Source organism: Peromyscus leucopus, chromosome 8b (genome assembly GCF_004664715.2).
Source record: "Peromyscus leucopus breed LL Stock chromosome 8b, UCI_PerLeu_2.1, whole genome shotgun sequence".
Classification (NCBI taxonomy): domain Eukaryota; kingdom Metazoa; phylum Chordata; class Mammalia; order Rodentia; family Cricetidae; genus Peromyscus; species Peromyscus leucopus.
In genome coordinates, this window is record NC_051086.1 from 84,483,439 (window position 1) to 84,496,063 (window position 12,625).

General features: G+C 53.4%; 1 protein-coding gene across 1 annotated transcript in view; it reads left to right on the forward strand.

Annotated features, from left to right (window-relative positions):
* The first annotated feature begins 10,902 nt into the window (after nucleotides 1-10,902).
* Nucleotides 10,903-12,625, forward strand: part of Cacng4 (calcium voltage-gated channel auxiliary subunit gamma 4) — a 62,403-nt gene continuing 60,680 nt past the window's right edge. Inside the window, exon 1 of the mRNA XM_028865235.2 lies at nucleotides 10,903-11,345. Coding sequence (XP_028721068.1) covers nucleotides 11,126-11,345 — 220 coding nt within the window. The 5' untranslated portion in view covers nucleotides 10,903-11,125. The remainder of the gene's footprint in view (nucleotides 11,346-12,625) is intronic.

Below are 12,625 nucleotides of genomic sequence, written 5' to 3' on the forward strand. Positions count from 1 at the left end.
CTCAGCTGAGCATCCACCACTGAGACTCATACATATTCCCTGTGGAGGGACAGGGACATGGAAGAGCCAGCATGAACCAGGAGGCAAATTAGCTTGAGGGTCTTCTCGTCATCCCCAGGACAGATGGCATTGGCTTAGCCCAGTAAGGCATCAGAGCAAGGGACATGGAAAGCTTCTAAAGGTAGCCTATGTGGGAGACTGGCAGAATCATGGGAATGTAGAGGTGACTGATGGGCTTGTGGCCTGAGCAATGAGCTGACGGCTACACATTACTGATATGGAAAAACTGAAGGAGGAGTCAGTTTACAAAAGGAGAGAGACTCTGTGTGGCCTGAGTCCTTAGATCCCTCTCCAGTGTCACACAGTCAGGTCTGTCCCCTTCCAAATGAATGGGAAGTCCCATTAGAGCTGGGGATCACATGTCCTTAGTTTACAGCTTTGTCCTGGTTGGCAGCACCTGGGCCCTGGTACCTGAGAATCCTGGGGCTACCACAAGAAACAATCACTAACCTAAAACTAACCCAGACTAACCCTCTCTGCATTCCAGAGGTCAAAAGCCTGAGATCAAGGTGTCCTTAGAGAAAGCACACTCCATACCTTGTCCCAGCATGACTGGCTGCTGCAGTCCTTGGTAGGTCTTGGGTCATAACATCAGTCTGTCTTCACATCGCTCCCCTCTACATCTCCTCCCTTCCACTTCCCTTCTTGAATCATATGTTCGTTCTTGATTTGTGGTGTGTGTGTGTGTGTGTGTGTGTGTGTGTGTGTGTGTGTGTGTAGGCCAAAAATCAATATTGAATGTCAGTCCTCAGGAGCAGTCCACCTTTGTTTCTGAGACAGAATCTCTCACAGGAACTCATTGATCAAGCTATACTGGCCAGGCAGCAGTCCCTAGGATCCCCCTGTCTCAACCTTCCCAGGGCTGGGATGACAGGCATGCCCCACTATGCATCCATTCTACCTCCCCAGCCCTCCTTTCCATGAGGACACTTACCTTTGGACCTCAAGCATCCCTTGGTTTGGGATGACTTCAGGATCTTAAGTTTGTTTCTATCTGTAAAGATCTTTTTCCCTAAATGAACTCATATTTGCAGATTCTGGAGTTTGGACTTGGGCTTATGTTTTGAGACAGTCAATACATAAATTGAGAGGATGATTGGACTCCCATAACCCCCTACTCACAGGGGGAGTAACCCAGAGCCAGGTACTTGTAAGCTCCAGGCTGGCTCATTGGTCAAGAAAAGAACCAAGGGTAATTCAGAAAATAAATTCTGGCTTTCCACACAGTCTTCTGCAGGGTGTTTGTGTCACCAACAGTTTCTTAGGTCAGCTGTAATTCCACAGTGAGGGGTTCCAGGCAGAACCCATGATGGATACACTGGAGAAGAGGGGAGCCGCACTTAGAAGCAGGTGAAGCATTCCAAAGGTGAACATGGATCTATCCCCATAGCCAGAGCTGCCTCTGTGTTTTCCTCCCAAGATGAAGAAGAGCAAAGGTACCATCTCCCAGCTGAGGCCCCCTGCACAGGCTCCAGATCCTCCATTCCTCCTGCACGGTCATCCCCACATCTTCCAGAAGCAGTGGTGGTTTCCAACCTCCTGGAGGAGGAAAGCCCATGAGAGATGATGATTAAAACACATCTTGGCCAAGGTCAATGTGACCTCCAACACTGGTGCTGGAGTCAGACACTTTATACACATCTCGGCTCTGGGTAGACACCTCTCAACATGGAGAGCCAGTGCTGAATCCCCCCTCCATCTTGAGGGCACCAATCCCAGACAGGATCTGCTATGAGCTGCTGAAGATGTGGGGGGAAGCCTGATTATCCACTTGGGCAAAGAAGTCCCGAGGCATAGGTGACTGTCTACAGAGCACACACCTGCATTTAGTTACACCTAGATTTAGGAATACAGCTTCTCCCTACCTGAGGCTGATGTCCACGGGGGTCTGTCTCCCACAGATGCTGCCCCTGTTGCAGCCTCTGACTGCTGTCTCTGTCCCACAAAGAGTCTGTGTGTCCTGACCCCAAGGTGGATAGGGACCAGGTAAGTGACATTCAGTGGGCCCAGCCAGAATGTGTGAGAGACCAAAAGGCCAGAACCCACCATGCAAAGATACCAGCTGGGTTTCCAGGGACGCCCAGGGGTGTGACCAGAACTGGAATGTCATGGGTAAGGCTAAGGCACTCACTGTGGGTGTGGAGTTTCTTTGACAAGACCTCCTCCTCATTGGGGTACCTGGCACCCCAGCATTATGGTTCCCCAATCTCCCTTTAGACAAACTCTTGAGCAAGAGGTGTTCTACCCATACCCAGCCATCTGACCTGGGGCATACTGCTGTCTTTTGCTAGGCCTGTCTAGCTAGCTCTTCAGTCTCCTGGGGCCTCTTTGCTCATCCCTCAAGGGCTCCCCTAAAAACCACTTTTCTCTATGCTCTACTTGTCATGATGTCCCAAGGCAATCGAGTTAAAGAAGAAATAAAGAAAGAGCGGCCCCTCCCCGACGTGTCAGCTAGCTCTTCGTCCATGCTTGCTTCCATGGCTCCTATCACTGGGTTCTGGCAGGCCTGTCCTCACTTCTCGGGGGTCTGCAGGAGTGGACAGATCATGCCTGATACCCAAAGCCCCAGGAACCAAGCATGGAGATTCAGGGCTCCCACTGAGGATGGAGAAAGGCGCTCTTGCTGAAATCGCTCTCCAGAATGATGAACATTGCAACTGGCTTCCTCCATCTGTTCGGAGCAATCACTGCAGTTCCCTAACACTGGGACTTAGGGGTTCTGTCCTTTTTTCCTCCATTTCCTTTTTGTCTTTTTTTTTTTTTCAAATATTTATGAAGAGATTTCCCATTTATCCTGGCACGGCTTCTCCCCTGTGGGCGTCAGCTGGGAGGGTTCAGACAACAAACTCCAGAAGGTATTTTCCCCAAAGCAGCAGCTGCCTCTCTTGGCACATGCACTGGGGCCTTCCCTGAGGACTGGCCGAGGCAGAACAGGGGAAATGGTAGGCCGGTAGCCCCACAGCCTCAGTGTGGGTTCCCTGGCTCTGGGGGGCCCCGGTGGAGGGCACTGGGGCAATTAAAGAGAACAAAATGTCTGGAACTTGACATTCCACAGGCCTAACACCCTGTGCCAGCCAGGACTCGGGACACTTGTGAGTACCCTCTCCTGTCCCTCACTACCTTGATGTGAAAGCCCCCACTCTTCCAGGAAAACCTCCGGGGGTAGTGACTGTGTTTCCAATGGCCTGTTTCCAGTGGGTCTTTGGTGACAATCCTAATGGGGGAGACTGGTAAAGAACATGCTGACTGGGTCTAGATCCCCAGGCTATCCTATGCCTGGGAGCTTTCCCTGCATGCAAGGTAGGGGACAGGCAGAAATATGGTAGCAGGAAAGCATGTTCCACCCAGGAGCCCGCTGTATAGCAAGGATAAAGCAGAGCCAGGCAAAATCCCCCAGTTCTCCCGCAGCCAGACAGCTACCCTGTCTGCTTGCCCGAAGACTTGGCGAGTCACGTTAGTTCTGAAAGCCCCCACCCAGCATTCTAGTCCCTGTCAATTACCAAGAGACTGAGGCAGACTGTGCATGCCCATGATAGACTCAGTTGAAAACCAAACACTTTCTCCGAGAACCTGGCCTCAGCAGCAGCAGCAGCAGCCATTAAATGGGGTGAGCACTGCCTTTCCCATGATGAAGGGCCTGACCTACAGAAACATCTGCTCGGCTGATCAAGTTCTATTGGCACCCCAGCTTCTGGGACCAGAGGTTATTTGTGGCATATTCAGAGGAGTCTGGAATGGCTGGCCAGGTCAGTGGGAACAGTCACACCTGGTTCTGGTAAATCACAAGATGTTATTACAGGTGGGCCACCTCTCCTCCCCACAGAACTACTGTGGGGCCCCAGGTCTGCGCACAGACACTGTAGGAGTCACTGTGGTTACTGGGCAGTACTGCCCACAAAGTGACAATACTCCCTTCAGAAACAAAACCCGAGAGTATTTTTCTTGGAATTTCAAGTGACCTGGAGCATCTAAACTGTCAATCCAGGCAGCCAATTGCCTTCCAGGCTGGCAGGAAATCCAACAGGAGCAGAGACACACTGTGGTGTCTAAGAACTCTGGCTGCTGTGAGCCAAGGTGGGATGAGGCTGAGACACACAGGACCCATGCCAGTGGGCAGGTGCTTCTGAACAGACACACTGGAGACGCCCCTAGCGATGCTGCTGCGTGCTGGCTTGCATGGGGGGGGGGGGTACAGGTTGACTCCGCATCTCTTCTTCAATTACTTCTCTGCTTTTTTTTTTCTTTTTGAGACAGGGTCTCTCACCGATCCTGAAGGCTGTTTTTGCTAGACTGCCTAGGTAGCCTCTCCCCAGGATCCTCTTGTCTCTGCCTCCAAGCACAAGGGTCATAGATGCCCACCACCATGCTTGGCTTTTACTTGCGTTCTGGGGATCTGAACTCAAGTCCGAGTGCTTTCACAACAATCACTCACTGACCCATCTATCTCCCCTGCTCAACTGTTTGGTGGTTTTTTTGTTTTTGTTTTTGTTTTTTTGAGACTATCTCACTCTGTGCACCAAGCCGGCACAAAATCCATTATGAAGCCTAAATGGGCCTCAAACTTGCAATAATTCCCCTGTCTCAGCTCCTGAGTTTTGGGCTTACTGGAGTACTCCACCATGCCTAACAGGAAATACTGATTCTCATTACAAGCATCTACCTTGTGGTGAGCTAATGTCAGGCCACTCTGTCTGGGTCAGGCAGACACCTAACGGCTGACCTTTGCTCTGGAGACCTCATACCTCCTCTCCAGATCTCACAACAGCTGTCTACACACAGCTGCTACCATGTCATTCATGTCTGGGAGGCACAGTTCTTCATGAGTCCATGAGGCGGGATGTAACTCAGGCTTCTCTTCTCCTGTGCCATGCGTTTCCACGGCCTTCTGGATTGGGGGAAGAGTTCCAAGAGCGTTTTAGTGACTGAAAACATTGACTTTAATGATGTGCCTGTCACCCAGGATATATGTATCCATTCATAGGTCCCCAGGAGACAATATGAACCACAGAGAAGAATTCATTGATGACAAGCAACATTTCTAGCCTGGGTTAATTAATAGGCTTGTGTTGCAAAGGATGCTTGGGTCTGCATCCTGGTTTTTGGTAGAAAAGGAAGCTGAGTACTTAAGCCTAATTGTTAAGAGGTATTAGCAAACGAGATAATAACTGTTCATTCAGTATATATTTAAGTTGAAGTGGTAACTGTGGGCTCTAAGGCCAGACTGCTGAGTCTCAAAAATCACAGCATCCTTAGCAAGTCATTTGCTTGCTTCAGACCCTCGTGACCACTTTGGTAAAATGAGGTTATAACAGTGCCCACCTTGAAGAACTGGGATGGATGGTGAGTCAACATGAGGCCAAGCATCTAGACTATTGGCAGTGCTTACTAAACACTATTAATTAGCATTTCTGCTTCCCCTAGCCTCTGTTCCACACAAGCACCCAAGACAGGTACTTGGGTCCCATTTTACCAGAGTGGTTCAGCCACTCGTCCAAGGCCACCCAGTGCAGGTGGCAAAGCATGACTAGAAGCCCCAGGTTAGCATGAATCGGATGACTTTCCTTTTCCACTCCGAGAGAGAAGAGCATGAGAGACTCAGGGCCTCTCAATGACCAAGTGGGTAGGGAGAGCAGATGGAGAGGGCAAGCATTCTGCTGACATGCATGATTCAGAAAGACGCCCGTAACATAAAGCAAGCCCTCCCACTCCACAGCAAGATGGCTCCGAGAGGGCCAAGAGCAGCCCACCTCCATCCCCAGCAGGCAGCTGAGAGCTGTGGGAGGCAGGAGATGAAAAGGCAGGCGTGGTTCAGGAGGCCAGGGGACTGGACCTTCCCCCAGAGCCAACCTCGCGCAGCTGGCACTTGGCAGCAGAGTCTTGCACAAGGCACTGCCCTCTCTCCCAGCTCCTTCACAGGGCTGTTATATTTTAGGAATTAAAGCTGTGCTCGGTAAAAGCACCAGCCACGCGCATTAGCTGAGGAATGTGCCTTCACTGACCACCCTCCCCACCTGCCGCTCATGCCCAGTGTTCAAAGGCTTCCTGTCTCTCAGTGCCTACCCATTTTTCCTTGGAGTTATCTCCAACTTTAAGAGTCAGCTCAGTTTCAGAGGCTAGCTGAGGACAAAGGAACCTCTGGCCTGTTTGTCCTGTTGAGTGTTTTTGAAAAGAATGTTCTCAGAATAACCATTTCACTCTCCAGCGTGCTGGGCTGGAAGCTTTGGCCAAGCTGGCCCTTCATATCAATAAGCTCATCAGCAGCGCTGGAACCGGAACACTCTCTTGCTAGGGAGCTCACCCAGCACAGCCCCGAATGTGATTCCCTTTGAAAGCACGCTGGTCTCCAAGAAGCCCACGGGGACTTCACTCACAGTTCATTGGTTCACTATTTAACACCGACAGCAATGTGCTGGGTTTTCCTCCCACGGGCAATACCCAGGAGACCGGCAGCAGCCAGAGGCTGGCATTGTCTGGTGGGGGAGCCACAGGGCTCTTACATTACAGAGCTGAGCCTCCGTTTCCTGCCCTGGCTAGCACCTAGGGAAGGTCCAAGGAAGGAGAAGAAGGTGAGCTCCTAAGACCAGAGGCTTCTAGCACTTGCCCTCGGTCCCAACCCACGCCTACCCTCTCTGAAGCAAGGGAAAGAAATCAATAGAAGTCCTAGACTTCATGCGACTTCAATAGTGCTTTGAAGTTGAGTTCATCTAACTGTACAGGTGAATGAGAAGTGGAGGAGGGGCCGGGGTAGGCAGAGTGGCGTTAGCACCCCCTGAGAAGTGGGGTACAATATAGTAATTATCAGAGCCTGGCTGTGCTCCAGAGAGCTGTGTTCAAATCCTACCTCCAGGTTTACTGTTTATCCACCCATGCATTGTTTACAAAATGTGGGTAAAGACATCCACCTTCTATGATTGATACCATGATGAACTTACATGAGGCCATAAAGTGACCCTCACCCAAAAGGCACCCACTAAATGCCATTTCCCTTCCTGCTATACTGCGGGGGGTGGGGGACTGCCTCTGGGGCTTCTAGCTTACTGAGGTGGAGATGAAAAAGAAAGCTATGTATCCAGCTCAAATGGGATCTCAGAGATAAGCAAATGAAATGGAATAAACTTGAATCCACAAAGCCAAGCAGCATTTTCTGATCTTCGCTCTCCCTCGGAGGAACCTTCTGAAAGAAGGAAGAATAGAAAGTCATTTTTTTCGACTTTGCATAATCTGATGGAGGGGGCATTCTTCTGGATGCTAAGCAGCCTCCAAGCAGATAAGCCCCCTCCACCCCCAGTCAAGCCCTGGAACATTCCGAGACTCATCCCCAACCTTTGCCTATGAAAACTCAGAATCATTCTTTCTGCCTAGGTGCCTGAGACGCTGCCCGGGCTCCCTAAAATCCCCCCCAGCTAAGCCTCCTCAAATCGCAACAACCATCTGCATAGAAAAGAGTTATCACAAAACGTTGCCACATAAAGGTCATTCTTTTGGGAGGACAAAGGGGAAGAAAGCTCCTAATAAAGGCTTTCGGAGACACACACACACACACACACACACACATACACACAGTGGCTGCATCCTTGGTGGGAGGGGGCCTCTCTTCCTCCTCCTCCAGCTGCAGAGGTAGCCTGCTCCACCGGACCAGCCACTCTGACATGCATGCTCTGACATGGGTGTTATGCAGCCTAGAACTGTATTCCTCTTCCTCCCCGCTAACTGCCTGGTGTGGCTGCCCAACCCTGGACCTGAGACTGAAAATTTCACTCATGATGGCTTCACCTTCACAGCTGTGAAAAGTAAAGATTGAAGGCAATTATCAGAAAGAACCAATGAGGAAGGAACCACTGGGAATTGGGGGGATTGGGTTCTAGAGAACCCCTTTAACTGATAGTCTCGCACCCCAACTTTTTGACCATAGAGGGAGACAATAAAATATGTAATTAGTTGTACACTTTGTCCTGGGTGGTTCCCTGGAAAAAGTGTCATATCTCTTTGGAATAAGACTGGTCCAGAATCTTCTCCCAAGCAAAGGGTGGATACATCTTTCTCTCAGGTCTGGAAGCAACCCAGGAGATGCTGAAAACTCTAGGGTCCCCAGGCAGCAAAACTCTGCTATTTAGAAGTCTCAAATCTAACTGAGCAGAAATTTCCAGATTTCAATTGTGCTCACCCAGGCATGATGAATGGCCTCAGACAGCCTTGAGTTTGCTCCAGCTTCCTTGCCGGCGGTCAAGACCTTATTTGACTCCACGGTCTACATCCACATGAGCTCAAGTCCAAGCGTGGCTGCAGGTTGGGTGTCCACAGACAGGTAAACCATCAACCCCACCCCACTAGGGTCCTCCCGACATAACAAGAAGTAACAACACAGCCAAGTAGGCTGGTGGATGATCCTTGAGAATTCTAGCCTTGAAATCCCAGGACCTGAGCAAGGTTCTAACCCACTGCCTTCTAGTGTGAGAGCTTAAGCAAGCTCCTCCGCTTCTCTTTGTCTTTACTGTCCAGGTGTTCTAGGGGGTGGGGAGGTGGTTGTGAAAATTCACAGAATGTCCTGTAGGTTCCCATAGCACATCCCGATCCCTGTCTCCAAGAAAGGAGACAGGGATTTGCCGCTCATCCCGCAAATGGCTGCCCAGTGCATGGGTGTCCAAAGCTATTTCTGAGACCCTCAAATCAACTCTGAAAGGCAGACTGGAGAGGCAGCTTTCTCCCAGGTGGGTGTGGCTTGTCCAGATCGTCTGCTCAGTACTCCAAATGGTAATGATCTTAGGCCCAGCCCAGGTTCCATTTCAAATCTCTCCCACACTCTTCACGTTCCTCTGTGGGTATAGTGCAAAAGCTAGTCCAAACTTGCATCCTGGGACCAAAGACTTCTGTCCCATCTCCTGTGGGATTTCAGGATTGCTTGCTTGGAGGAGGGGTTATCATCTCATAGCTACCTAAAAAGGGATATGGGGAAATCTATTCCCCTCTACCCCACTCCTCAAGATCAATCAGGCCACTCCATTGGTTTCTTCCAAGGTCTGGAGGAAGGCTCTGAGCAGAACGGCCACGGATGCCTCCGTGTAACCCAGCAGCTAGCAAACACCTTGTGCCATGGAACTCTAGCACCACAAAGGTGCTTGCAGCTGTGGGGTGTGGTGTGGGGGTGTGGGGACTCGTACGACAAGGTGGGAGACCAGGTTAATTTGTGTTGGGGTTCTGTTGAAACAACGATTTGTTCCCAAAGAGAAGATTGAAAATCACCTCTCTCGAAACACGGAACCTTGAGTTCATCGTGGAGGCTACTGGAGAGAGCCTGGTTCTGAGCCAGGAGACACCATCACATGCCTTCCAGTCCATTCAGCCATATATCAGGCACCTGCTGTGTGCAGAATGCCAGACTAGGTGACAGTACATTTTTGAAAGGGAAGAAAAAGCAGTGGCCCTTGTGCTTTGAAACTTTGGAAGGCAGAACAGACAACCCTAAAGGCAGAAGAAAGGGCCAGCAATGCTGATGAGGGTAGCCAACCTGGTCCTCCAGCTTTATTATTTCGGTTTTTTTTTTCTATTTATTTATTTGTGTTCCTATCCCCCAACAAAAGATAACTTTCCCAGAGCAAACATTTGCACATTGCTACTATTTACCATGCATGTTAGACAAGCACGTGCGGGGGGGGGGGGGGGATGACGACACGGGCTCACACTCTCAGAGGAGGAACAGCGCTTCCTGCTTGGGGTCATTAACATTCTCTGAGGAGTGCTGGGAAGGTACTACAGAGAATAAAATTGTAAGGGCAGCAGCCTTCCATATTACCTCTTTCAATTTCCAGGGATTCAGGATAGCAACCCACAGGACATCCCTCAAGGATGCAACAAGAACATGGGTGTGAAGCCAGGAAACACGGGGCCTCCCAGTGCGGGTTTCAGGCCCCCTGCGGGGGAAGAGTGGGACTGGGTGTTGACAAAGGAGCTTGGAGTGGCTCCGAGGAAAAAGGAGAATATCCAGCTTGGGACCCTGCCAACACCAAAGGCAATTAAGTGAAGAGGCCAGCGGGCCTGATGCACAGTCTAGCATTGTTAAGGGGAGGTGAGAAAAAGCATTGTTAAGCTGAAGCAGAGCCAACCAAAGAAAAAGTAAAGGTTCCAAGAAGGAGCTGAGAGGAGAGGGAAACAGCTGGAGGCTGCAATATTAGGCTGCTCCGCTTCAATACAGTTGCGGTGTCCCTGCCTCTAACCAGCATGGACCATCAGAAGTGTGACCGTGGTGAGTCACATCCTCAATCCCCCTCTGAAGTCCAGAGCTTCCCAGCACCTGCCAGAACCCCTAGGCTGCCTGGGTTGGGATGGGGGTGATGTGTCCGGTTTAGCCTGTAAAGAATGCCTCCGATCTGTGACCCATATCTGGGGCTTTTGGAAACCTGATATGAGTCTCACTCTACATCCATGCCTAGATCTTCACAGCCAGGTACAGGCACACGGGAGGAGGAAGGAACACACTTTCCATTCCACAGATTGCAGAATCCCCGGGGTTGGGAAGAGGAGTGACTGGAGACGCGGCTTCCCCGGGGTCCTTCCAGGGAACCAACCTTTCCCTCGGCTTCCTTCGCTCTAATAATGTGAATGAAGCCTGGGAGAGAAAGAGAGCGCGCGTGAGCGCGGGGAGGGGAGCGGAGGGGGGAGGGAAAATCCCGGCCGGGGGAGTGCGAGCGCCGGGCCCGAGGCGGAGGGGCGGCGCCAAGAGAGCACAGCGGGCGGCGGGCGGTGGGTGGAGGCGCGGAGGGCGCGGGCCGAACGCGGAGGGGAGGGCGGGCCGAGAGGGAGGAGCCCCCGGCCGCCGCCGCCGCCGCCAGCCCGCCGGCGGCCCGCGTAGCCCGCGCAGCCCTCACTCGCCGCCGCGCCTCGGAGTTTGAGCCCCGCGCAGCCCGAGCGCAGGCACGCCCGGGGCGCGGGGTCGGAGCGCGCAGCGCGGCGCCGCCCCCCGGCCCTCGGCCCCCCAGCCCCTGGCGCCCCCGGAGCTGCGCGCCGAGGGAGGAGGGCGGGCGGGCGCGGCGGGCCGGGCCGGCGGGCGGCGGACTATGAGGCGCCCACCATGGTGCGATGCGACCGCGGGCTGCAGATGCTGCTGACCACGGCCGGAGCCTTCGCTGCCTTCTCGCTCATGGCCATCGCCATCGGCACCGACTACTGGCTGTACTCCAGCGCGCACATCTGCAACGGCACCAACCTGACCATGGACGACGGGCCCCCGCCCCGCCGCGCCCGCGGCGACCTCACCCACTCGGGACTGTGGCGGGTGTGTTGCATCGAAGGTACGACCCCTGCCCCCAGTGCACGCACATACGCGCACACATGCACACGCACACACTGCCCCCGGGGAGCGGGCCGGGGGAGGGGTGGGCGCGGCGATGGCTCCACGCGAGACACAAAGAACCTGAAGCTGGGAGGGTGGGTCCCCGAGTGGACATGGGTGCAGCAGCCTCGGGTCCCTCCAGGCTGGGGACCTTCCCCAACACACTGATCCCACAAACTCTCCGGTCGCACGCGCACACCCCCTCGCGCACAGACACAATGAAACACACAGAAACTCACGCACACGCGCGCAACCCGAGAGCTGAGCGATCCCCAGGGGCCTCGCCGGCGCTCCTGGGGGAGGTGGAGGCTGGCGTGGGGGCGGGAGGAGTCTAGGGTTGTGGGGGAGCCGACGCGGGAGGAGGGGGAGGGGTTGCTTGGCAACCGGTGTCTGTGCGATTGCTATGGGAACTGGCCATCCTGGGGCGGGGCCGGCCGGGGGCGGGGAGCCCCGGGGCATCTAGGTGCTCACTCCAAGCCCCCAAGTGAGGGATTGAGGGCGGGGTACAGATTGGGCCTCCAGCGGGTTCGGGGGAACCAGGTAGCACCAGCCGGCCGCCCTTCTTATATTCCATGAGGCCACAGACCCTCTCCTCCCTGAGCGATAGGGACACGAGGGGAGGCCACATCGCGTCTCCCGTAACTGAAGCAGCGAGCCCTGGGTCACAGCCCCTCAGCACCAAGGCTGCAAGAGACCCCTATAGGAACCACACTGGGGAGCGTTAGAGCTGTCCGCCGACCCATAGTGGGCTGGGAGGGGCGTGGTCGCTCTGTCAGGGCAGGGCGGGGCTCTGCGACCCCCTAGCATACAGAGGCCTCAAAGAGGTGTGCTGAGGTTGAAATGCATCTAGAGATCGCGGTCGGGTTCCCTGGACTGTGGGGACAGCCTCCAGGAGCGCGGACCAGATGCCTCGGAAGCCCCGAAATGCTCTCAGCTTCTTAGCCCTCCTGGCGCCGTCATGCCCAACTGTGAAACTCCAACTAACAGGTGTCTACAGAGGGGCGGTCTGGTTCTGCCAGGTTGTCGTCAGATCCACTGCTTGGTCTTGGCTCAGAGACGGGGGACAGAACGGGAGTTGGCGATCATTGCTTTAATTTTTTCAGAAATCCTTGGATAGCGTTTTCTCTTTCTTTCCTGTCACCTTTTGTCTTGTCTTCACTCCGCCCCTGGGTGGTTGAGGAAATTCTTCCATCCTCTTCTTAACCGCAGCTACAACCCCTCCCGCTACTTAAGTGTGGT